The sequence below is a fragment of the Rhineura floridana genome, chromosome 1 (genome assembly GCF_030035675.1).
Source record: "Rhineura floridana isolate rRhiFlo1 chromosome 1, rRhiFlo1.hap2, whole genome shotgun sequence".
NCBI classification, from domain to species: domain Eukaryota; kingdom Metazoa; phylum Chordata; class Lepidosauria; order Squamata; family Rhineuridae; genus Rhineura; species Rhineura floridana.
In genome coordinates, this window is record NC_084480.1 from 119,168,161 (window position 1) to 119,195,918 (window position 27,758).

Sequence of the window (27,758 nt, forward strand, 5' to 3'; positions counted from 1 at the left end):
TGTATCTGATGAAATGGATTGTAGTTGTAGTCCACAAAAGCATACAATCACAATAAATGTGTTTAAGATGCTGCAAGACTCATTGCTTTTCATGCTGTTGTTCTGCTTCATATGGAGAGCTTCCAGGCCAGTGTCAGCTGCAACAAGTCATGTACTATACTGGTGTATATCCTCTCTACACAGTTCAGAAATATAATGATGACCTCTGCTGCATGTTACTTTAGCAACACAGGGAAGACAAGTGGGACCTGCAACAGAATTTTGCAGCGTGGAGTACTCCCATTCAAGATGCTAGCCAGTCATGCCCCTTTTCAGGGTTTTCCATTCCCCCCCCAAACAAGAAAAACAGCCAGTCAACACTCCATGTCCACTGAGCATGCTGAATTTCAATTGAATTGTTGTTGAGCTTTTTCTTCCTTTCATCTCTCCCCCCAAGATTTTTTGTATTTCTGCAAACCTTTAGATCTCCCCCCCCAAAAAACCCACCCTGCTCATGCTTTCCACTTGTGTGTTGCCATTTTGACTGCATAAGAATCCACCCTCAGAGAATGAATTTGCTACTTGTGTATAGCAGGGATGAGCAGAAGGTAGATTGGGAACTACTGTTTAACTCTCCGGGTGCTTTGAAATAGTTCAGTAAGGATTTCTGACTCCCATCCCAGTTACTTAATAATGGCAACGTCAAAAATGACTTCTCCACACCCTAAGTTATACTGCTGAAATGCAAAATCCTAAAGCCAGTGAAATTCCGTGACAGGATTATGCCATTATATGATTATCCATTGTAAGAAAACAACTACTTCACACATTTTTTGCATTTGTGAATACTGCCTTGTTCTATATAATTGTAGTGTAATAATCTTCTTTAAAATGTACAGTTACAAACCTCATATAAAAAAAGCAGGTCAATATATTTCATAGAATAATCTTGGTGAATACTGTTAATATAGAAAATAAAGATGCGGTCTGAAAGGCAGATATTGAGAATGAACAGAGCAGCCATTATTGACTTGAATTCACCTAGTTGCTAAATATTTATGCAAGAAAGGTCCTCTGAAATAATGTTTTAACACACAGAAAAGATAACAGCTGAAAATCTTCCTCAGATATGTGGCACTATATATGGTACAAAAAACTATTATAGATTTCCTTCTGAAACCACACATAGGGAGATTAAGAGCACAATGAGGCAGTGCCAGTGCTCCTCCCACTTGTACCACCTCTTTCTTTGAAGTACACTCTGTATCATCTCTTCACTCTCCCTCTAGGAAACTCTTTCTTTTATCCCCCCCCCTTCTCTTCCTTTTTCACTTTGATATGTCTCTACCTCTTGACTCAGTCCTTGTTATGGAATAGCTATATCTTCAACTGAATGACAGGGTCTTTTCACACATGACATATTTTAAGTGTGCATCTAAAAATGTACATCTGCTTTTGACCTTGTTATTACCTTGTTATTACCCCAGGCTTCTGCTGGGAGGAAGGGCGGGATATAAATCAAATAATAAATAAAGGGTTATTTGTACAAAACACTGTACCATCTCTCTGTCTGATCATAGCTGTTATATTTTATTTTGCATTTTAGCTATTGCTGTCTTTTCCTCTGCTACAATATGCTCAGATTGGCTGCCTATCACCCCAACCCTACATGTGTCTGTCCTCAGGTCACTGGCCAAGTTGCTGCCCATACTACTTTCGCCTTTTCTCTCTCTCAATTTGACCAATCTGCTTTTGTGTGCTGTTCTGTCAAACCTTAACACCTTCAGCTTTGGGTTATTTTCAGACATCATTTTTATCTGCCAGAAACCTGAATTCTTGTCAGTTGTGTCTTCACCAGGAGATACAGTTGGGGAAATTTTGAACTGCAGGAGAAACTCTGGGAGCTAAGAATGGAACGGTCATATCTACATAAAAATACTGGAGAGTATGGCTCATGTGAAGCCTTTCTTAAAAAAAGAAAAAAAACTGGTTTCAGAGTTGTTTGTCAAATATCTCCTGTCCGGGAATAGGTTGTTTTACAGATAATTGTTGTTTTATATATACTATGCAACTACTGATTCTATGTTATCTGTCTAACTATCTACATGTTCATGTTCATATTAGTGTTAGTGTTTGTAATAGAAGGTTAATATAAAATTTATATTGTATGGTTAGTGGAAATAAAGCAAAAGCTGTATTTGCAGCTTTTGTAATGTTTTACAAGCAATGGAGGGCTTCTTGTTTATCAGTATTTAATATTGACAGGTACTAAAGAGTACTGCACAGATGCAAAACTCCCAAACACCCCATTATTTAATGATCAAGCTAAGATTTTCATAGTTTATAGACCTCTGTTTAATTCTTTTTCTGAATTTGGATTTAGTTACAGTGCAATCTTATATATGTCTACTCAGAAGTAGGCCCCATTGAGTAGAATGGGACTTCCCCAAGTAAATGTTTAGGATTACAGCCCTAGAGTTCTGTAATACCATGGTTAAACAGGATGTAGGCTATCGACTAGTGAGATTTCTTGGCTTTTCTCCTGAGGCTGGATAATTGTATGGATGGATAGATGTTATGATTTTTGCTGGAAACACCATACAGTGGACAAGGCTATTGGTAATAGGAAACAAGCTCCATATTGAAACAGTTTAAAAGGACCATTTTAGCTCACTCTGTCATTTTAGTTTAGAAAAAAACCCGGTATGATGTAATTTTATTGTAAACAGTGAGTTTGCCATTATGTTGACATCCAGAATACGAGTGATAACAAAAGAAATCGGAATGTAAACAGCATTTTCCAACTCTTAAGTCCGTGTAGCTCAAAACATCTGAGGGTACCAGGTTGGCAAAGGCTGTTCTAGAATACTACAGAAAATTATCCATGTGAGCATTTTCTCCATGCCTCTGAAAAATCTTGATATATATGAATTGCTTACTATTTTCTACTACCAGGCTTCCTTTTGGTGGCAGGGTAAGCACCAACGCTTTTATAAAGAAACAGCCAAGTTGATGGTTCTGAGAAGAAATTGGTGATTAAATTAATTCCCCATCAGGATTGCTCTTCAGATGGGATTTAGGCAAATTGAATCAGAGGCCTGGATGGTGACTGTGAATATCTATTAGAGTATAAACAGAATAATAGGCTCTGTGGATTTTAATGAATGAAGTGAATATCTGAATTCTAACTGTTTAGGGCCAGCATATGGTAAGCAATGCATACAGTATAGCAGGAGCTATAATATGGATGTTGGACAGACCCTGGGTCACTCCAGATGAAAAATAAAAACCTCTGCTGTGCTGGATATTACACTCTGTTTATGATTTGGACACAGATAGCACATTTCCTTGGTGTTTTTTTTTAATGACATGGTATAAAAATTATTTCTGAATACTACTGTATTTATAATCTTTGAAAATCTTTCAATCTACACTGAAATTTAGGGCGGGAAATAAATTGTTGATCTATTGTAGCGAAATGGCAATGGGCAGCATTTATCTAGCAGCTGCTCATATAATCCTCAGGAGGCAAGTGGCTATAGGCCTGATTCACATGACTAATATAGAACCTCACTTTGTTTTAAAGAATTACTGCAATGTAGCGACATTGTCTGCTGATCCAGAATCGGTGAATATAGTGAAAATATTTGCTGTGGCTCTTGAGTACATTCACCAGATAAGTGTAAAGTTATCTCAGTATATGATAAATTTTCAGGTTTGCTTTGGCAAGGAGGCACATGCATGAAATTATATTTCCCCCCCCATAAGAAAAGTGCAACATATTTTTTATAAAATAAAATTATATTGATGTTTACATATTCCACCTTACTACAGTATTTAATATTTCATACCTTTCCAACCGGCCATGGTCATTTTGAACAAAAAGTATTAAATTAAGCTGCAAGGTGGGATTATTTGTCATAGTGGCATCACAAGGAAGGGATTCTTTCAAGTCTGAAGCCTGAAATGTTGACAGAAACGGAAATTGTTGTGCAGGGTTTTCCTTGTCAATGCTTTAAAGAGAGATGTTTGCCCCTAGAGACTTCTTGCCTTTTCATGACTCATCCCTGTACAAACAATGTCCTGGGGTCTGCCATTTGATTGCTTGCTCCATTGTCCAAGACACTATTCCTATCTGGTTATCAGTCACTTAGCTACCTTGTTAAGGCTTTAACTTCTTGTAACTAATGTTGGTTCTTCCCTTATAGTGGAAAATAGCTTATACAGCTGCTGTCAGCTAGCTAACATGGATTTGCATCTTCAAAGACACATTTGAATTCACAAGAATGTCCTGGCACCATCAAACACTGAGCAATATTAAAGTATAGCAGAATAAAGGCACAGTTGTAATAGTGATGGTTCACATTTGCAGGATATCCAGTAAGAACCAACATCAAATGATTTACAGAAAGCAAAAGTAAATTGGAAAGCTATGCATATGTAAGGGGCAATATATTTATTTATTTATTTGTTTATTTCATTATTTAATTTGTATCCCACCCTTCCTCCCAGCAGGAGTCCAGGGCGGCAAACAAAGAGCTAAAAACACTTTAGAACGTCATAAAAACAGATCTTAAAATACATTAAAACAAAACAGCGTTAAATTTTTTTAAAAAAAAAACAACTTTAAAAAAGGGTTAAAAACATTATTAAAAAACATATTAAGCAATTCTAACACAGACACCGACTGGGATAGGTCTCAACCTAAAAGGCTTGTGGAAAGAGGAAAGTCTTCAAAAGGGCCTCTAGCTACAAAGATGGATCAAGGAGCACTCCCAGGCTACGAGCCTGCTCTTTCAGAGGGAGTACGACCCTGTCCAAAGCAGGCAACTGACCAATTATCCGAACTCGGGAACCACCAACCCACAGCGCCTCCGTCTTGCTAGGATTCAGACTCAGTTTATTGGCCCTCATCCAGCCCACCACCGAGTCCAGGCAGCAGTCCTGGGCTTCCATGGCCTCTCCCGTATGGAGAAATAGAGCTGGGTATCATCAGCATACTGCTGACACCTTGCCCCAAAACTCCTGATGATCACTCTCGAGGGCTTCACATAGATGTTAAACAGCACGGGGGACAAGATGGTACCCTGCGGCACCCCACAGCACAGCTGCCAGGGAGCCGAAAGACAGTCACCCAATGCTGTTCTCTGAGAGCGACCCTGGAGTTAGGATCAGAACCACTGTAAAACAGTGCCTCCCAATACCCATCTCACCAAGTCGGCCCAGAAGGATACCATGGTCAGTGGTATCAAAAGCCACTGAGAGATCAAGTAAGAATAACCGGGTCGTACTCCTGTCCTTCTCCCAATAAAGGTCATCCATCAGGGCGTCCAAGGGCGATTCAGTCCCATAACCAGGCCTGAACCCAGACTGGGATGGGTCAAGATAATCTGTTTCATCCAAGAGTACTTGAATGAAAGGTCCCATAGCCAGTTTAAGAATCTCTTTGTTACACCTTTTCCTAAATGTATATGAATAGTATATGTAAATAGAATCATAGAATCATAGAGTTGGAAGGGGCCTTGTAGACCATCGAGTCCAACCCCCTGCTCACAGCAGGAAATCCACAGCTAGAGCATCTCCCGCAGATAGCTGTCCAGTCTCTGCTTGAAGACATCCAGCGAAGGGGATCCCACCACCTCCCTAGGCAGTCGGTTCCATTGCTGAATGGCCCTTACTGTCAAGAAGTTCCTGCTAATGTCCAATCTGAATCTACGCTCCTGCAACTTAAAACCATTAGACCTAGTCCTACCCTCTGGGGCAGCAGAGAACAAATCTGTACCCTCCTCTATGTGACAGCCCTTCAGGTACTTAAAGAGTGTAATCATGTCACCCCTCAGCCTTCTCTTCACCAGACTGAACATGCCAAGTTCCTTCAACCTTTCCTCATAAGACTTGTTCTCCATACCGGCTATCATCCTCGTCGCCCTCTTCTGAACCCGCTCTAACTTGTCTATATCTTTCTTAAAATGAGGCGCCCAGAACTGAATGCAGTATTCCAGATGAGGCCTGACTAATGCAGAATATAGTGGGACTATTACTTCCCTCGACCTGGAAACTATAGCTCTGTTTATGCATCCCAAAACCGCATTTGCCTTTTTTGCCGCAGCATCACACTGCTGGGTCATGTTCAACTTGCGATCCACTACAATTCCAAGGTCCTTCTCACACGCACTACTGCTAAGCCGGGTATTTCCCATCCTGTACCCGTGCATTTTGCTTTTGTGGCCTAAATGCAGAATCCTGCATTTGTCTTTATTGAATGTCATTTTATTAATTTCAGCCCAATTTTCTAGTCATGCTGGCTGGGGCTGATGGGAGTTGTAGTTCAAAAAAGTAACTTTTCCAAGCTCTGGTCTATCCAGGTCCCTTTGGATTTTATTCCTGTCTCCCATTATGTTAGCTATCCCTCCCAGTTTTGTATCATCCGCAAACTTCATAAGGCTTCCCTCCACCCCATCATCTAAGTCATTGATAAAAATGTTGAAGAGTATCGGCCCCAGGACAGAACCTTGTGGCACTCCACTCGAAACCTCCTTCCAGTCCGAAGCAGAGCCACCGATGACTACTCTTTGAGTACGGTTATAAGATCTCATAAAGCCAGATGTAGTAAAATTTTAAAACTTTAAAAAAATATGTTAAGAAGATATAGCATCATTTTGGTTGGCTTAATAAAGGTATTGCACTAATATGGAGTTTAGAATTTTCTTATGAACCACCACTAGCTATCTTTTAATTTTTGTGTCACTTATAAAATACTCAAATTAACCATTCTTCAGTGGAATCCTAAAATCACCACTTGCATGGGACATTATTGTTTGAGTAAACATTCCCTCCAACTGGGTAAACCTCCCCAATTTGACTTCTATTGACTTTTTGCCTAGTACACCACTTAAAATTAAATTACGACTTTGCAAATAGAAGGACTGCCTCATTTCTCTTGATTCCTGTTTTTCATCTACCAAGAAACCTAGATGACAGTGACTTCTCATGTTTTTAAACATGGGGAATCAGCTATTTTTATGCTTTTTATTCTCAACAGGCTTTGGTGCAACCTGGTACCTCATTTGAATATTTGCTACCTCCTCCCCCATTCCATCTTAAGACTGTGATTGGATGCAGATGCTATGACTTCAACATCAACCCCCCCCTCCAAATTCTCTTCCCAACCTTTGCTCTGTTTACCATCTAGCCTGATGAAGAGTTCTGGAGAACTCAAAAGCTTGCACACTACTTTGTGATATTTTGGTTGGCCCATTGCCCTTGAGTTTTATTCAATTAAGTCTCACCTAGAGTAGACCCATTAAAATTAATGAACCTAAGTTAGTCATGTATATCAACTTCAATGGGTCTACTCCAATTAGGACTAGCATTGAATACCACCCCTAATGTGGATTTTTAGATTTTCTTATAGGCCAACACAGCTACCTTTCCTTTTTGAATAATTTCTTTGCAGCTTTCAAGAATGACAAAATATATTTTGGTCATAATTTGAGGACTGTGGAGAAATGTTGTATATATGGCTGTTGGGCTTGCGTTTAGAATGAAAAAATATATTCTGTGACCTCTGTGACTGTCATGAGGTCTTGTATTGTTACAAGCCTGTTTAACAATGGCTGCTTAGTAACAGATTCTGAGAGGAGAGATTTGAGAATGTATTAGATGGGGTCTGGATTAGGTAAATTCATTCTGATTGGTCTGGGGGACAGCAGGCTCTGATTGGCTGGAGGTTCCAGTCAGTTGGGATTTAACTGTCAGATAGAGAGAGAGTCAGGTTTTTTTATAGTGTTGAGGAGAGTTGGGAGCTGAGGAGATCGGGAGTTGATTGATGAGGGCAATGTAAGACCAGAGAGGAGCTGAGGAGAAAATTGAGGCTTGTACATTAATACCCAGGGAGTTGGTAATACTTGTCTGGGGAAGATCAGAATAAGGGAGCTGGTTACTTGTTGGTCTGAGAGGCTGCCCAGTGTAAAAATATTACCAGAGGAAGGTGACACAAGTGGATTTTTAAAGTTGGCTAAACTGTCCAAACAGCCAGAAGCACAAGCAGAGGAGCTTTGTAGTACAGAGGCAGATTGTCCCTAGTAGGTAGACTGTGTTGTGGGAGTATTTGGCTGGGGTAGAGATTCAGTGGAATTGGCCTGAAGCAAAAGCCACTTAGAAGGTGGTGTCAGCAACAGTGTCTCTGGAGTCATCAGAAACTGTCAGCAACTAGTACCTTAAAGACGCAGTATATCGCTATTCCCTTATGTAAGTAGTATCCCTTTAAGAAACCTACGTTTCAGGTTTAGCCTATCTCTCGTGTTGGTCTGCATCTCATGCCTAAAGCCTACTATACTGCTACTAGGAGGGTGCTGAAAGTATTCTGAGTGAGTTAGTGGCAATGAAAAATTAAAGAAGCCTGTGCTTATACAAAGTGAGGCTAAAAGGGACCCAGGATCCCTGACAAGAACCAAAGACAGAGTATTAAAAAAATTAATGTGTCCAGAGACCTTGTGATAATGATTTCTGTTAAAAAGTATTATTATGTTGTATCCAAAATGTGGTGAATTCTGACAATAACAGATGAATTTTGTGAATTATTGGAAACATATTTATGTCTCTGTTTTTCAGACATACCCTTGTTAATCATGAGAGATACATGTAAATGACTGCAAGCACTAACCAATGCATCTCTAGCCCTGTTCACTCATCCCCTCCCCCTTGTGATTAACGTGTGGGGAGGTGACTGGGGATGAGCCTGTTGCCCCTTCCCATACATTTCCATTGATGTCCCTGCAAACCTGCCCCATGTGTTGGAAGCTGAACTTCTGTAGGGGGGACCCTGCTATATTCAAGTAGGCTCCCTGCACAATTAAGAAACCTGCAAGATCAGGGTAAAACTGCAGTTTTAATTGTACTTGCTGGCTGTTCTGTTGTTGGTTTTTGTAATCATTCTGTTTTTATGAAATTATAAACCACCCTGAAAAAATTGCATTACAGGAAGGTGTTGTAGACATTTTAAAAAATAATATATTCATGTTTCTTCTTGAGTATTGTGCTGATAAAACCCTGAAATTGAGTAGTATATGACTAAGTGTGTTTTAGTCCAAAGCACATGGAACCATCTGCAAAACTTGAATTTCACAGATCCTTGTTGAAACCTTGGTTTTATGTCTTGTTAACATCACATTGCCTTCATCATTCAACTGTAACTTGGAAAAAACAGTAATTGTTGTACAAAGGCTCCGCTGTTTGCAGCACCGACAGTTTTAGTGCAGAGGTCCATCATCTAAGCACTGAACAAGACTAGCTGTTCTTAATTTATTATTTGCCAGTAGATCAAAGCTCGGACTGACGAAGCTGAACAAAATGTTAGTGGACTTTAGCTAATGCTCAAAATGTATTTTCTGAGAGAATATCAAATAAGGTCAATAAAAGTGTGATCTTTATTTCTAGGTCTTTAAGGACATTTAAGATTAAGATTAAGCTGAAATGCTTTAAGGAAAGTTTTATGGGTGCTCACTCCAGTAAGAAGATCCTTTTGTTCAGATTATCTAGACAGCCCAATCCTATACTTCAAGATGGTTGCTGCAATGTAAGCAGATATTTGCCTCTATAAACCTACTATTTTTCTAGCACATGGTTGCTCTAGCACTGAGAGGAAAAGGATCTCTCCTGTGGCCCTTAGATAGTAAACGCTGTGGACAGCTCCACGTCCTACTATATCTATCCCCATATTGCTTGGTATTCCTGCAGTATATAGAAATGTAACCTTCATGCTAACGCAGCAGATCTGGTGGTGGTTGCTGCCCCACTATTAGGGGTAGGGGCCCAGGAGGACCTGGACAGGGCCATGGCTATCCATACCCAAAACCTAAATGTAGAGGATTTGTGCTATAATCTGGAGTTTGAAGGGCAGTACATACAAGGTACTAGTTTGTTGATCAATGAAAGGCAGAAATGTGAGTTCCTAGTACTTACACAAGGCCTGACCAAACCAAAGGCATCATAGTGCCTGCCAGTCACCAGATTATATACCTCTGGTCTCTTCTGCGCTGAAAAAAGACTCTGAGGCCTGAGCCTACGCAGTCAACAACCTTTTATTAAGCTAGGTCCCAGCCTCAGCTTGAGGTTCCCAGTTCAAGCTCCAGTGTCACTTTACAACTAGCTTTAGAAAAAATAGAAAGGGTGATATGCAGGCTAGAGTGCTAACATGCCCCCATATCTAGAGAAATACATCCTATTGTTTATCAATGCAGGTGTGAGCAAAAACCATCAAAATGTTTCATCCAGGCCTATGGTGGTCAAATGGCCATGTTGAAATAAATGAAGAGATTTATATTAGTTTCCATGGACCATTCCCATGGATTTATCAGAACATTGCCTTGTTCTTTCTGTATTGTTAATCTCTATTTTCTGCTGTCTTTTTCCCCCTTCAACCCATAGTAAACTTGCTGATAAGCTGCCACAGTATCAAAGACATAAGCTATTCTCAAAATATATTTGGAACATTACCATATGAATAGTCTTTTGTTAACTATTGATTCTCAGATTGTGAAATAAATAAGGAGAAATCATAAATACATTTTAGAATGAGAGAAATGTCTTTAGATATGTTTCAAATACATTTATAACTCCTCCCTAAAGAATATGTTTTTAATATGCTGAAGACCTGAAAGTAGAGTATTTTATGCAGCACACCAAAAGCTAAGTTTCAAAATACTGTAATCAGATTTATATGTGATTCAGTGCTGTATACAAGGGAAACATTCATTCACTTTCTATGCACATTCATGCTGTGTGATTAAGAAAGAAAATGTACTGAGCAAAAAAGCCCTTTCTATGATCTAAACTCAGTGGTTCAGTTCAACTGTGGTTTAGCAAGCAGACAGAAACTCCACAGGGGCTCACATACCCTTCCTAACCTTATTTCCCTTGTGCATGAATATCTTCTTCCAATTCCTGATTTTTGCTACCCATAGATTCTTGTGTCATCCAAGCTGGCAAACTATAGTTTGTAAACCCTCTTTAAATAATTATTTGAAGGCAATGCATATGCATATGCCACGGCAAGCTATTGTTGGCAAAAACTAGGACATGGAGATAGGATGGAATGAGTCCATGAATGTTCCCCATCACCAAACTGTGAGCTGGCATTATGCCTGAATTGAACCAAATTTATTTGTTGGTAATTTCAATCCATGTTTGTTTCATACTGCCACTAATGTATAGCAAGATTGACCCTCCTGACAGTGAACGAAAGCTATTCTCTTAACTTTCTACAGCTAACACATTTCACATACCACTCCTCTTCTTCTACATGTCACACTTTGTGTGTGTGTTATGTGCCTTCAAGTCGATTAGAACTTATGAAGACCCTATGAATCAGCGACCTCCAGTAGCATTTGTTATAAACCACTCTGTTCAGATCTTAAACATTCAGGTCTGTGGCTTCCTTTATGGAATCAATCCATCTCTTGTTTGGTCTTCCTCTTTTTCTACTCCCTTCTGATTAGTCTTCCTAATCAGTCTCTTGTGGGGAGAGTTGACTCAGCACTAGAGCCTGGGTGGGCACGTGCTTAAGTAGGGAAGGTCTTTGCCTGTAAACTACGGCTCCTCCAAAGTTCCACCCTCTGAGAGTCCCTCTTGCGTGGGGTAAGCAGGGGCAAGCCTCTGACAGCGCAACCTCAGGGAGTGGGAAGCTGGTTGGCAGGGAAGTGTTTGATGTGCCGGGTGGGGATTCCTGCATGGGTAGGGTTGGTGCACGCGAAGAGTCACTTCCCAACAGTTCAGGCGGGGAGCTTGCAGACAGGGCGGTACCTGCCTCAATGGGGGTGCTGGCAGAGTCTCCCCCTTCAACGCCCCCAGGGACCTCGTCCTCATCTGATTCCTCTCCCTGATCTAACTTCCCTTGCACCTGGGGCTCAACAATGAATCTCATCCTTGCATCTCTTTTATATAGTTCTTCAGTGTATTGCTTCCATGTTTTATTTTATCTCGGTCAGTCAGTGTGTTCCCCTGTTGATTATTCAACATCCCTACTCTTGGTTTGAATTTCCCTTTAATTTCTCTAATCTTTTGGAATAGGGCTCTTGTTCTACCTTTTTTGTTATCCTCTTCTATTTCTATACAATATTGTAATAGTTCTCTTTGTCCCTGCGTACTAATCACTGTAGTATCGCATTTAGAGTTCTAACCATGTCACACTTTAGAATAAAATAATCTGTGTAGTCAGTCATTTCAGTGGCAAACAGTATAGTCAGTCATTTGTTGCTGACATTTTCAAGTGGTTTCATGAAAGGGCAGTAAGAGAACACAACTGTTGACCACCTGAGTGACAATGCTTTATGAATGTATCCAAGAGCAAAGATTTGGACTTTGATAGATCTTGTACACTTTCCTCCAAACCCCTATGTGTAACGTGAAATAGAACGTGGTGTGTGTTTCATCAGTGTTTCATACCATAGGTTTTACAAGTATTTCCCCTTAAAGTCAGTTTTTCTGTCTTGTATTGTAAAACAGAACCCTCTTTTGCTGCTATTGCTAATCCTGCTTTTATTAGCCATGGCTTCGCTTAGACTACTAACTGTGCCACAGAAGGCCATAAGATTCTCTCTTTGGATCTGTGCTTATTGATTGTGATCAGCTTTACCCAGGCATGAGGTTGGAGTCTGACACTTTCCGTTTTTTAAATAAAAAAATTGCACATACCAAAAACAAACATTCTGCTGTCTTACACATTTATATTTTTATATTAAGATGTATACCTTTCCTATCAGCTATATTCTCAAGGCAGTTTAGAATTCAATTATTAGGAAACTGCCAGACGTTAATAGAATTGAATGTATACCTCCCATTTCTATACACTAACATATTCTTCTTCCACCTTTCTGCTTAAATTTTTATCATAAACCTCTTACTTGTTATTTAATCAGACTTTAGCTCTCATTTGCTGCCAATACTAAGCCAGTGCTTTCAGCTGACAGATAATACTTTTGTTTTGATTATGAATGAATGCCAGCTGGTTAAGGCTAACTGAATATTTCAGGTGGATCTCTGTAAAGCTACACAGAAATTCATTGTTATTTATGTAGTTCTCTCTCTTTTCCACCAAACCAGTTTGAGCTAGTACTGCTAGTGGAGCTATTTGATCATTCCCTTACATACTCAGCATTGAACTTTTTAGCTACTTAAGAAGGATTGGGTTGGTGGGTTTTCACAGGGGGAATCCTATCTTTTGTAGTACTCTAGTGGGAAAATAGATCATGAGCCTCTAAAACATATGTGAGTCTCCATTGTAAAAACTTCAAGCTTTTTGCCATTTAATTATTTGCTACCAAAATTAAAAACATATTCAACAATATAATGTTTCCCCCATGGACACTGATGGTAGACGAACACTAGGGATAATCTTACAGTTACCATGAGAATCCAGCACAGGGGAAAACAAAAACATCAGTGGAGTATGAGTTATTAAAGTCCTGCTTGTTGATTAGTCATTTGGGCTGCAATCCAGTATTCAGTTAGAGGTGCTTAAGAACAATTGAAATCAATGTACTGGATTGGAGCATTGCCCTCCACTGCTATAGAAGTAGCAATAGAAGCAACATTATATATCTCTGTATCCCTGGAGGCAAATCCTTTCTCAAGTTTCTTCCTTTCGGTGTTGGAGGTTTACTATGTGGCCTTGATGGTGCTGATGGGCCCAAAAGGCTCATAGCACATGGTGAATAGTGTCTAGAGCATAGCTTTGTCCCCTTCCTATTCTAGACAGTGGCATGTGAAGAATACTATAATTTTTACCAGGAAGCTGATTCACTCTGGGGTTGGTTTTGAGGGTTTGTTTCTGGTATTGGGCGTATCTCAGTATATCAAGGGCCCAACCCATGTGATGATACACACCCTTGATCTGATCTTTGCTACGTAGTGCACAGTAGGGGGGTTGTAAAAAGCCCACTGTCATGGATGGATCATTCCCTGGTAAGATTTGGACTGTCAGTGACAATGTCCCTCTGCAAGGGGTGGGGAGATTAAGATGGTCCATCCCCAGAGTCTTATGGAATCCAACTGATTCCTGAATGCTCTGGAGTATTTTCTGGCTGACGTAGTCAGTGCTCCTGCTGAAGCCCTGGACTCACTGTGGAATGGTGAGACATAAAGGGTTCTCATCATGATCTCTCCCAAGTGACTTCTTCAGCATTGTGGACTCTATGTGGCTCCCTGGTGTTCTAGAGAGCTGTGAGTGAAGATGACGGCTTGACTGCAAGTGATGCTAATCCTAAGGCGAACCGTACCAAACTCAGGTGAGAGTAAATTATTGTGCCTACCACCAGGTGGTAATGGTGGGGAAGATGACTTACATCTCTACCACCATTGTCGCTGTACTCCTCAAGCAGATGTCCAGCAGACCTTTTCTGAATGAAGAGACTTTGAGGGACCACAAAAACAAATTATATCCAAAACATCAAATGCATCAAGATTTTATATTGTTGACCCTTGCCCTTCAGAGTGAATAAAAACTATCCCAAGGGAATTGGCTGGTGGGTCCAGGGAGTAGAAGGTACCAGCAGCGCTGAAGGAAGTGGTGGTGCATCCCCAACTCAAGATGGCCTCCCTGGACTTGGCAGCATTAGACAATTGTCACCCAGTTGCTATCCCCCTTTTAAAGACAAGATTCTCAAGAAGATGGTAGCAGTTAACTACTAGCATGCTTGGAGGAAATGGATTGTCTAGACTCAATTTCAATCCAGCTTCATGCCTGGGTATGGCAGTGGCACTGCCTTGCATGCCCTGATTAATGGCCTTTGTTGGGAATGAGACAGTGTGAGTGTAACTGTTGATTCTCCTTGACCTCTCAGCGGTTTTTGATACATTGACCACAGTATCCTCCTACAGTGCTTCTAGGGGTTGGCTTTTGGAGTAATGGCTTTATAGTGATTCTACTTCTTCCTTTGGGGTTGGTCTCAGAGAGTAGCAATGGGAGATTTCTGCTCAACCCTATGGGAGTTGATTTGTGGTGTCCCACAGGGGCTGGTCCTGTCTTCCATGCTATTTAATATATATATATGTAGCAATTAGAAACAGTAATTAGGCAGACACCCTTGCTATTTTGTTTTAGAAGTCTGTTGAAAAGCTTTTTATTCTAGCCAGCCAAACCAGACATATAATTTAGTTTTTTATTGATTTTATCAATAAAATTTTGTCATTATTATTTTAATGATATTTTATGTATATTTGTTTTTTAACAGTTTTGTGGATTTTAGCTGTTTTCTTATCTTTAACTTAATTACTTCATGTGGTGCCTTATGGTAAGGTTCATTTAAAATAATAAGTAGGATTAGTATTTGTAGAATTGTCCAGTTCAACACATCAAAGTTTGTCCAGCATCAATTCAGAACTCTTAACTTCCAGGGATGTTATTAACATTTTCCCCCTGTCATTTCCAGCCTACTTTCTTTTGATTATGATTTCTACCAAAACAGTAGCCATGCCTTCAAGTATTTGTGATGTGCCACCTGAAAAACCAAACATATGTTGAAAAGTGATCTAGAAATGTATTGATCATTTATTTATTTATTTTACTTTTATTAGACTTTGGCCACAGAGTTACAGCGTTGTGTGAAAGAGATGAGAACACGAATCAAATGTACTAAAAAAATGCAAGAAGACAAAAAATGCAGCAGCATTTCCAAAGAGTCTGTTCACCGAGCCCAGTACTTGGCAGCATCTATCCTTAATATTTCAAAGACTGATTTAGACAATATTCTTGATGTTGAAGATGATGAGGTAAGCTACCAATAACACTTGGTTTTGCTGTAAGGAAGCCATCTCTTTTGCTGGTCTGGATTGGCATGGATCCATTTAAATCAATGGGCTACAGGAGTATAATTTAAATAGTCCCCTATTAATTTCCTTTTTATTACTGTTATCATTGTTGCTAGATATATATCTCTCAGGTGTCAATGGCCAAGGTAAAGAGGTGCATCTTCAGCATATGACAAAAACTGTACAATGAAGGTGCCAAACACAACTGTGTGGGGAAGAAAGTTCACATCTTAGGGCTCCCTCACAGAATGCCATGTCCAAACTTCTGAGGGCGATGGTACGACTTAGTGGGCCCCCTCTGCAGATCTTGACCCAGGTTTGCAGGCAGTTCTCTCTCTGGTTGGCTCCAGAAGCTCCTTGCTGAACTGTCCCTCACTGCTCACAGACCTTTGATGACCTTTCTGCCAGTCTTCAGCTTAAGCCAGTCATCAGTTCTTTTGTATTTCCAGGCTTCTCTAGCCTCTTCAATAGCCTCTTGTCAATCAGCTCCAGACTTTAGATTTCTCTTTCTGCTCCTGCTGCTGCTCCTTCTTCAGGTCAGCAATCTCAGATCCCTATCACTGTGTGAGTGGTGTAGAATCTCCTGCCTCATCGAATCTTAGAATCGTAGAGTTGGAAGGGGCCTATAAGGCCATTGAGTCCAACCCCCTGCTCAATGCAGGAATCCAAATTAAAGCATACCCAACAGGTATGCTTCTTGAATGTCCAGTGTTGGAGAGCCCACCACCTCCTTAGGTAATTGGTTCCACTGTCATACCACTCTTAACAGGAAATTTTTCCTGATGTTCAGTTGAAATCTTGCTTCCTGTATCTTGAGCCCATTATTCCATGTCCTGCACTCTGGGATGATTGAGAAGAGATTTTATGTTAACCGCCCAGAGAGCTATTGCTAGTCGGGCGGTATATAAGTTTAAGAAAAATAAATAAATAAAAATCCTGGCCCTCCTCTGTGTGGCAGTCTTTCAAGTACTATCAAGCTGTCATATCTCCCCTCAGTCGCCTGTTCTCAAGGCTAAACATGCCCAGCTGTTTCAGTCTCTCCTCATAGGGCTTTGTTTCTAGTCCCCTAATCATCCTCGTTGCCCCCTCCTCTGAACCTGTTCTAGTTTGTCTGCATCTTTTTTAAAGTGTGGTGTCCAGAACTGGATGCAGTACTCAAGATGAGGCCTAACCAGTGCAGAATAAAGGGGAACCAATACATCACGCAAATTGGAAACTATACTTCTGTTAATGCAGCCTAAAATAGCATTTGTCTTTTTTGCAGCCACATCACACTGTTGGCTCATATTCAGCTTGTGATCAAAACAATGATCCCAAGATCCTTCTTGCATGCAGTACTGGCTGAGCCAAGTATCCAACCACTTTTTCTCTCCAGTGAGTGGCTAATAATTTCTACCTGGCTAGCCAATCAGAAGTGAAACTTAACAATCCACTGACACAATATACAGTATAAAGAGCCAAGTAATTGCCAACTGCCAGCCACCAACAGATACTTAGTATTCAAACTTAACCCTTCACATAACTCTATATACACAGTATACATTGTATGTAAAACAATCCCATCTCAGTAAACACATTTTAAAAGGCGATTTCTCCAAACGGCCATTTATTTACATAACACAACATAATGTTTTCCAAATCTGTCTCCCACTGGGGAAAAAATCCTTGTATAGCTTTTTCTCCAAAATAACTCCTCGTATCTCAAGGCACCAAGCCTTCTACTCCTGTTAAAGTAGAAAGTTGTCTGCTTCATAGTCACTCTCCTATCTGTTAATAATTTTTGATCCTATAGAGCATAGATAGATAGATAGATAGATAGATACGATTAATATTTCACTTTCACAATGACAAGGTAGTACTGCCATAAACAATTGGTGATGATTAAAAAGAACTACTTCCATGGATCCTAGACTTCAAAGTTGTCTCTCAAACACATGTCCCATGCTAAAGTGCCAAAGCTTCAAAACCACCATCTTTTGTTACAAAAGTTCCATAACCACTACTTCACCTGTTGTGGAGGCCCACCAGTCTTGCCTAGAGAAGCTGCAGAGCTGACATCCACATTAACCAAGGCCAATTGGGACTGTCTTGAAGAAAGCCCAGTTTGGTGTTGCCTGGGACAGGGAAGTCTTCTGTCTCTACTTCTTCTATCTCTTTAAGAGTTGCTGCTAGTAGGCAGGGTGATCTTGCTGGCAGGGGGTGGCAGGCTCCAACTTTTCCACACTATAATAGAGGAACTGTTATGCACCAACATTGATTTTATTTTTAGGAAACAGAACAGATAAAAATGGAATACGAAAGTGACAAAGAATGGATGTGCTACTTACAGAAGCTGCTTGAAGGACAGGTACTCAATTTTCCTAATTCATCAAGTATAACCATGGCTATAACTTGTTTATTTCCATGTAATTGTATTACATGGCATTGCTTATTTCATTACCCTGAGTGCCCCATTTTGAGGTAGAAGGGTGGTATAGAAATACTTTAAATAAATAAATAGAGGAAAAGATATGCCACACCATATTGTCCAGGGAAAAAAATGCTATACTTAATGACAATAATGGTTAACTTCCTTTGGTGGAGGTGTAGAGGATGGAATTTTCTCCAGTCAAGCTGCTTGGAATAGGGAATGCTCTATATATCATCATCACCCACCTTTGACAGCTAAGCTCGGAAGAGTCAAGGCCCTCAGGAAAAAGAAGGCCAAGGGAGTGTAGGAGTCTTATTCTGCTCTTTCCTCTATTGATGGGTACCCTTCCCACTGAAAAATGGAGAGGAGCCCACCAGCCCAATAAAAAAACAGTGCACTTCTTTGCTGGAGAAATGGCTGGCTAGGCTAAAGCTCTACTTCTCACTCAACTACTAAGCACCCTTCCTACTAAGAAACAAGTAATAATAATGATGCCAGGGAAAGGCCTCTATGATGATTTCTTATTTTCCAGTGGGAGATTGCCTTGGCCAAAAGCAGTATGCAGTGCATCACTTTCCCCCTGTTCTCCTTTGATTTCACCTTGTTTCTCACTCATAGTGGTACCTCCCAGGTGAAAAGCAGCCACTTGCTTACCCAACATGGCAAAGGGCAGGGCCCGATTAAGCTGAGGAGGGCCCCTAGCCTCATTGGTGTTTGGGGCCCCCTTCTCCTCTTAGGCAATTTTGTTTTTTGTGGCTGTGCACACTGCATGCGCAGGTTTGCCATCAATCAAGATGGTGGCCATGGTTTCCCTGAGGGGCTGAAGCCGCTGCCGTCATCTTGGTTGATGGCAGCAATGCGCACGTGTAGCACGCATGCGTGCCATCAACCAAGATGGCGGCAGAGGCTTCAGCCCCTTAGGGAAACCTCGGCTGCCATCTTGATTGATGGCAAACCGCAAAAAACAGCAGAGAAAAAGGTAAGTGAAGCGGGGGGAAGGCGGGCGGTTCGGAAACTCTTGTCCCGCGATCTGTGGCTCCTGTCCTGCTTCTGTGGATTGCATGGGCCCCCAAGAGCTCCGGGCCCCTAGGCTTCAGCCTACTAAGCCTACTGGATAATCCGGCCCTGGCAAAGGGAGAAAACATGCCAGAGAAAATGACAACATTAGCTAGATACTGCACAAGACTACCAGTTAGCCAAAGATGTGTTGAATAGCTTTGGAGCTCTTGGTAGAGTTCACTTAAATATGAGAGGTTCAGGTACAGATTTAATTGGAAAATGGAAATGGACTGCCTTCAAGTCGATTCCGACTTACGGCGACCCTATGAATAGGGTTTTCATGGTAAGCGGTATTCAGAGGTGGTTTACCATTGCCTTCCTCTGAGGCTGAGAGGCAGTGACTGGCCCAAGGTCACCCAATAAGCTTCGTGGCTGTGTGGGGATTCGAACCCTGGTCTCCCAGGTCGTAGTCCAACACTCTAACCACTATACCACACTGGCTCTCTCAGATTTAATTAAAGCATATTTAATTAAAGCAAAAAAAAAATTACAAAAAATTCAAGTGTGTTTCCTAAGCATTCTTTTCTCTTAAGATTTTAAGGCTTTGCATGAGATGGAGGAAAGGTTAACACCATATTTGTTTGAGCTAACTTTACAGGTGGAAAATAAAACATCTAGGGAGACAAACATACATCTTGGCAAACGTATTAATTAAATTATTGAGTCCATCTATATTCTTGGTGGAAAGAAAAAGATCCATTCCCTCATATGTCTTAGGAAAAAGAGTTTTTTTATTATGTGCCTTTAAAGTTAGTAGTTGATATGGACACCTGAGGAGTTCATGGGTTTCTGTGACCTTTTACTATGGACCTGTTTCCAGTCAATTCATGTTTTCCTCACAGCCAGACAGCTGTTTATTACCGTGTCTTCCCGCACTCTCTACAATATTTTCTACTGAGACCTCAAGCAGCTTGTTAGTGGGAAGTAAATATTGATTTGGCATCCTGTCAATGCAGAAAGAATGAAAAAATTTCCACCAGAGGCCCCTCAAACATTTTCCTATCGACATTTTCTGGGCAGAGTGGAAAGCTGCATAGAGGATGACAAGGCTGAGACTAGTTGAAATCCCTGAGGGGTCCATTGAGACTGCCGCTGTGACCTGTGTGATACTTTTTCTTCTCTTTCAAGTCTTCTTTTTTTTAATACACACACAGTCTGCTGGGATGCTCCCCTCTTGTAAGTGATCAAGGGCAGCTTATTGGCAGGTGAGAGCCCTGCTTTTCTAGTCATAGCCAGCTTTTGTTTCAAGATGGCTGACAGCATAAACTGGATTTTGAAACTTCTTTCCCCTGTAATATATTTATCCTTGTAATTTTGCTAATGTGTCTCTCTCATCCAGGGGGAAATTGCATTTTTAAAAAACATTCTCTTTATGAGAAATATATCTCAGTATTTATGTACAAATAGCTTAAAACACACTTGCAAGATCTCTTCAGAAAGGGAGAAAGATGGTGTTTAAAATGATTTGAAAGCTATTTCCAAGATTCATCCATCAGTGATGGCTGATATTAATTTATTATTAAAAATGTTTTGTGAAAGGAATGCCAGTAGTTTCATTGCCCACAAATCCCTCAAATGCAAATCTTCAATCAGTAGGAAGTGTGCATCAGGCAACCCTTTTATAGGGTTGATGATACACATGTAAGTCTTGGGATCTGATGTCATAATCAAGTATTTCATCTCTAACCCCTCCCCCTTTCCACAATGTTCCCTCTCTTCTTTCATGGCATGAATTCCGCCCCCGCTTCCCCTGACATCCTTAACCCTGACTAAATGTTACTGTCACTGATGTTTGCAATGGTTAATGCTAAGTAGGGGTCCATCACAGCCAGGATATGAAACTTGTTTGAGTCCCTAGTTAAGCCAGTACTGTAATTTAACTATGGTTAACACTGATGCTGTTGTAACAATCTCTGGAAAAGTCAAAAGAAGAAAGGTGCTGCCAGGGTAAGATGGTGGTCTCACCTCCCACTCCTGATCTCTCAGCCATGGTTAAAGGGTCTCCAGAACTACAACTGTGCCAGTCTATAATGGGAAAATTAATGTGTCCAAATGCAAAAGACCTATTTTCTGTATTCTTCTAACTGCTCACTTGGCCATTAGAAAAGTTTCATTACACAGAGTTTTAAATTGCCACCTGGAGTCCTTCTTTTTGCGGAGTGAGGGAACCTTTCCTGAAATTGATAGGACTTAATTCAAGTCATTTACAGTGTGATCCTGTTTATTTGGAAGTAAGTCCTATTGTGTTCAGAACTTACTCTCATGTAAGTGTGTTTAGATTTGCAGCTTTTGTGTAAGATTCAGATTGTATTGTAGCTCATTCCCCACCACCACCAAGATATGTGTTACTTATTTATTTAGAAAAATAGTTATATATTTCAATCTCATAAAATATAATGATGGTGTACAACAATATGTAAACAAGCAAACAAACAAAAAAGAAAAACCATTAAAAACAGTACAAAATAATAATTAAAATGCCTGACTAATCAAGAAGATTTTTATCCGTTGCCTAGACCTGTCAGCTTAAGCAAGTTAAGGGAGTGACTTCTAACTCTATGTATATTCCCTCTGCAAAGGCTCCAAAAGTGATTGTGGAATTTAAATTGTCCTCATCCTACCTTTTGTCATGTGCCAGAACTGCATGGACCAGTCCAGTTTTCTGGAAAGCCAGCAGCAGCACATATTCCAGGCAAGGGCAGACTGACATGGAAATTCTTGTCACTTCTGTGGAGACTGAACATAGGCTTACAAAAGTTAGAACCTCTTTGTATGATTTACATATCCCATCCAAGACATTTACGTCTGTTTTGTGATAAGCTGGGCTTGCTTCCCCCAGCCCACTTCCTTTTCTCCTACAAAATGTCTTGCAGCAAAGTACATGAGATCACTTAATACTGAAGTTTGATATAGTGTCTTCTTGTGCCATTGAGCCTGGCCTCTAGAACATAATTGCCCAACAGTATTGATTTAATTGCCTAGGTTTATTTGTGGACTCCTAATTATTGACTGGAGGTAAATTTAATGGAGAAACCTTTATGAACACGGGGAAACTGCTGCTGTTGCTGTTATACATAAATGAACAGCATCACATCCCTTTAGATCATTTTTCAAGCTAATTTTATTCCACTGTGACAGTATGATAACATTTAAAATGTCATACACGTTTTATTTTTATTGCTGACCTGCACCATTTTAGTACTACATTAGAATTTGGGAGCAGTTTCATAGTGAGCACTAGTTGTTCTTTATTGTCATTTAAAGATTCCCCTGGAGTGTAGTCATATACTGTGGCACACCTCTGGTATACATTCCTTCTCCACCTGTATTTTCTGTATTGTTAATACCTAAAGGGAATGGAATCTTTGCTGCCTAAGAACATTATTAATAATGTTGCTGATTCACAAATATATCTCTGGGCAGTTGCTGAACAAATATATCTGCATAAAATGACCTCCCCCTCCTGGCGCTTATGAGTGAGATTAGAGGCAGAGGGAAATATAGTTTCCAAGGAGCTCTTATTTCACATAATGGACTATTAGAGTCTTTTACAGAGCAATCCTATACTCACATTACACTGTCAGGGGGAGGGATGGGTGGGAGATACACAAGTGGATGGCTGTTTTATCCATTGCATGATTAGCCCAGGAGAGGAGGGGAAGCATGAATCTTTGTATGAGATGGAGGAAATACAAGCAGAAAATATGAAAATGGAGTAAAGGCAACAGATACAGAAGCCCTAGGAAGCACTGGTATAACCCATGTATCAGGATCTGTGCTAGCATCAGCACCACATGCCGTCCATATACTGGGACACATCCACAGCACACACTCTGCATCACCACATACACAGTATGCAAGATGGCATCACAACATTTCACTCCATCAGTCCCAGTGGTTCAACCAACAACAACCCTGCTATTGCCATTATCTTCACTGGCTCAACATTCCACTGGTATATCTGGGATGTTCAGTCCATGTATTTGTCATGGCAATAATGGATCTGGCATTCCACCAGTGTTTCTGGGCTTCCACAGTATTCCGCATAGCCCCATAGCCAGTGGACCTTCAGTATAGGACCATACCTTTAGTCGGCCAGGCATCTATGGCTCACTTCCAAATGAGAAATACTGTCACTTAAAATATTTATTATTGTGTGTTTCTTTGTTTAAAGGATTTTAAAAAGCTCCAAGAGCAGCTTACCTACAATCAAAAGTCTGCCTGCCCAGAGGCTTACATGCTAAAAGACATGACACAAAAGGAAAAGGGGATGGGAAGGGAAGAGGAAAAAAGCAAACACTAGCACTAGTTAAATAGTAGTTCTTACAATAAGCAGCTGGAATGGTAATATATATATCTATGTTTATTTTGGAAAACTAAACATTTTCTTGGGGAAGGAAAGTAAAAATTATGGGTTTCTCCAGTGCCCACAAGTTCTTAAAGTAGAGTGAATTCAGAATAATCCATGGCAAAGATACACACAGAGCTCATGTAATGTGAAAGACCCAGCTAGAAGATCCATTACTAGTGCACAAAACCTGGACACATAGTGTACCTATGTACACTAGCCAACATACATTATTCTAGCTTATAGTCAGTCATAACCAAAAATATGTTCATTTACTCTGTCACTTCTGTACTTTTAAATGTGAAAGTATCAAAATTCTTATTCTTGAAGAGAAGCATGAGGAAAATACAGCATTGTGTGCTAAGGATCAGAACCTAATGAAATAACACAGTATTTAATGTAGCTTATATTTAAAACATTGATATTTACAAGGCTGACTGGTAAATGAATATTTGGGATTGGCAATATAATACCTGATTGAGATGCAGGAACCAGGACAGCAGCCAAATGACAGATGGTCCACTGCTTAGGTCCTTCCCCTTGCTTCAATACTGGAAGTTATCTTTCTGCTGAAGCTAAAGATTATTTGTTAAAGGGCTGACCTGTATTCTTGTTTTGCCTAACATACAGTCACTGTAATTGAGAGACCTTTTGTTTGTGTAGAATATCCATTGTCAGATCTAGCTTCTGCCAAGTCAGATGCAAGGTGGAAGCAAAATGAGGCAGGACAGATCTGTGGCGAGAATCGGGAATACTAACAGAGTCTCCTTGTTTTTCATCACAAACACATGGTGAGATTACCTGTGTAGGTCTTTTCCACCTGCTTGCTCCTCTCCAAGGAGGAAGGATCACAATCAGGTGGGAAAGATCTATAACATAGTGCAGTGCTTTATCAGACACCCCAGTTTGTGTGAACATTCTGTTTTTCTTTCCTTGCTCATAGTAATCTATGCTCATTGGAAACCAATTGTACGAGTTTTTTACCATGAACTAAAGCTAGGGCTGCTGACAGCTGGCATTTGGCCCGGGGCAAGATGTATGATTGCCCCCCCCCCGAATATTCCTACAAACTGAATGTTACTACACTTTCTTTACACAAGTTTTTAAGTGTTTTAGGTTTAACTTAGGGTGAGAAAGATTGAAAATAAATGAAAGAAATTCATCAGAACAAGATAGTTAATATGTTTATTAGAAATAACACTGTTCACAAACCCAAGTGAAAATAAATAAACTTAACATTTTAAGTACTACTGCATTACTAAACAATAGTGTTAATACAGTTCTGTGAACTGTTAACTGGGGCCTACTACTAACAGTTCTGGTCTCAAGGTATATGTTGCCCTTTGCCCCGTCTGAATCATTATGTTGGTGCTCTTTATTATTTATTTAACAAAACATCACTTGATTGTAAATAACCTCTAAGTGGTTTACAAAAAAATTAAAATTATAGATAAAACAGTCAAACACATAATTTAAAACATTTTTAAAACAATTAAAATAGCAACAGACTAAAAAAATTAAAACACACCAACATCTATGTGTCTGGATTTTTTTCAGCAGGCTCTGAAAAGAGTACAGTGAGGGCCCCTGCCTGATGTCAGTAGGTAGGGAGTTCGAAAGAGTAGGTGCTGTCACACTAAAAGATTTCTTACAAGTGCAGAACTAGTATTATGTGACACCTGTAAACTGTGCCAGTTCTACAGACCAAAGCTCTTGAGTGGGCAGATACGGGGTAAGGTGGTCCTGCAAGTAAACTGGTCCCAAGCTATTAAGGGCTTTATATAGCAATAATAACACCTTGAACTTGACCTGATAACAAATCAGCAAACAGTGTAGATCCCTGAGCAGAGGTGTTATGTGTTGACAGGGCCTCACTCCTGTCAGCAAACTGACTGCAGTGTTGTGCACTAACTGCAGTCTCTGGGTCAAGTGCAAGGGAAGCCCCACACAGCCTGCTTGAAGTCACCAGTGCCTAAACTACTGTGGCCAGGCTCTCCCAGTCCAGGAACAGTCATAGTTGTATTACCAGGCACAGCTGCTAAAAGGCACTTCTAGCCACTGAGACTACCTGGGCCTCTAGTGATGAAGCTGTATCCAAAAGTACCCACACAATGCATACCTGCTCCTTCGGGGAGAGTGCAACTTCATCCAGGGCAGGCAGTTCACCAGTTTCTCAGACACAGAAACCACTCACCACAGTGCCTCCATCTTGCCAGGATTCAAGCTCAGCTTATTTTCCACCACTCATCCAGGCATTGTTCTAGGGCCGGCACAGCCTCTCCTGATTCAGATGTTATGGAGAAATAAAGCTGAAGAAACCTTGCCCTGAAACCCCTAATGACCTCTCCCAGTGGCTTCAGATATACATTAAATAGCATTGGGGATAACTACCAGAGTGCTGGAAAACAATCACTCAAAACTACTTCTTGAACTCGGTCCTATAGGTAGGATTGGAACCACCATATCACAACGCCCCAATTTCCAGTCTGGGAGGATACCATGGTCAATTATATCAAAAGCCATAGAAAGGTCTGGGCCCTAGGATTTTGCCCCCACCCCCCTCCTGACTAAAGCTGCCATTTTTCTTACTGCCACAAATGTTTAATGATGGTTTAAGCAAAATAGTTAAGAAGAGTGAGGAGGAGCCAATTATCTTAAGGATTGTTCTTAGTTGTATCCTGGTTGTAGATATCCGTACAGCTGCTATGGACAGAGTAGAAGGATTGTCATTGTTTCTTTTTATCCCAAATTCGGTTCTTAGGCCAAATTGTAATTAGTTTTGTAGTGTGATTGGACAGAGATTCTTCAGTCCTTTTGGCAGTGTCCATTGTTAGCTCTTGGTTTGATTTCCATACATAGCCCCATTCTAGTTACCAGGAGAGATTTAATAGTCTCCTAGTGGACTTTACTGTCCCTGAAGACATTTCCTAGCATAGTTGCCTCTTTAATGTCTGCCTCTGTCAGGAGACCTTGCTCTCCTGAAAGCCCCAGAGAGTAAAGCTTCCAGTATCCTTACTTTAAAAGAAACTGAAATCTATATGATAGGTGGAGCATGAAGAATCTATATTATCCATCACATAATTCAAACACCATTCACTTCAAAGCTTTCACACACTGAGTAAGACCATTCTCCACTGCTCAGGATTGTCTTTTCAATAAGGTAATATGAGATCTGCAGTTATGTGGCTTATGAAAAGCAGCTATACATTACATCACACCAAATTAGTTGAATAAACAGGTTGCGGTGTGAGACACAAAGTATCCCAGTGGAGATCTGCACGCTAAGGTGTAAGGCCATGCATCAGTATACGAAATAAGTATTTACTGACTTTTTAATTTTAATTCAAATGGAAAACTCTGAAGACTAATTTTTGCTGAAGCTAGCTGACTCTAAATCAACCTGTCATGCATCAAATTAACCTGTCAAACATCTTCAAGTGGGCAAACTGCAGGGAAAGTGGAGGCAGCAAAGGACAAGAATCAGGGAAGCCTCATATTTCCATCCTTTCCCCTTGACCAAATTTTATTTATTATTTGATTTATATCCCGCCCTTCCTCCCAGCAGGAGCCCAAATGAAGATGTGTATGTACATATATGTGCTTATGATGGGTGGAGACGATGGATATGAAGTGCTATCTTCTACAATTCCTACTATGAATAATCTTTGGTCCCCAGTTGTAAATGTAGAGCGGTCAGCAGTAATCCTTCTCTGACCAAAATCTACATCAGTACATTGTGAGCTCCTGGATTTGATTGCTATGCTAACCCTGAACCCAGCATCCTGCTCAGCCCTTTTCTGCCTGTCTCAACTCCTGTTTAAAATGCAGTTAACATCAGCATGCACTTAGTTTTGTCCTCAAGACTTTTTTGTCCTTAAGCCACCTACATTTGTATCTTATTAGATTTGTCTTTCCCTACCATTTCAATTCTGTTTTATTCCTTAACTCTAAGTGTCCTTGATGGGTAGAAAGGCCGGCTATAACTCTTAAAGGAACTCTTGGCTCACCAACATTCACTCCGTTCCCTCTGTCATGTCATTCAAGCAGCTGTTTAAGACCCATATCTCTTTCGTTGGTTCAACCTCAGTTAGTTGTCCTTCCTTCTTTTCTTTCATGTTCCATGTTACTAGATACTAAGCCTGCAAGCAGGAAGAC

General features: G+C 40.4%; 1 protein-coding gene across 3 annotated transcripts in view; it reads left to right on the top strand.

The window, feature by feature from the left end:
• The window catches only part of CNTLN (centlein), a 268,051-nt gene that overhangs the window by 235,621 nt on the left and 4,672 nt on the right, over nucleotides 1–27,758 (top strand). For all 3 annotated transcript variants that reach the window (XM_061630573.1, XM_061630579.1, XM_061630586.1), the window contains 2 exons: nucleotides 15,553–15,747; nucleotides 18,056–18,133. In XM_061630573.1, the coding sequence (XP_061486557.1) occupies nucleotides 15,553–15,747; nucleotides 18,056–18,133 (273 nt within the window). The remainder of the gene's footprint in view (nucleotides 1–15,552; nucleotides 15,748–18,055; nucleotides 18,134–27,758) is intronic.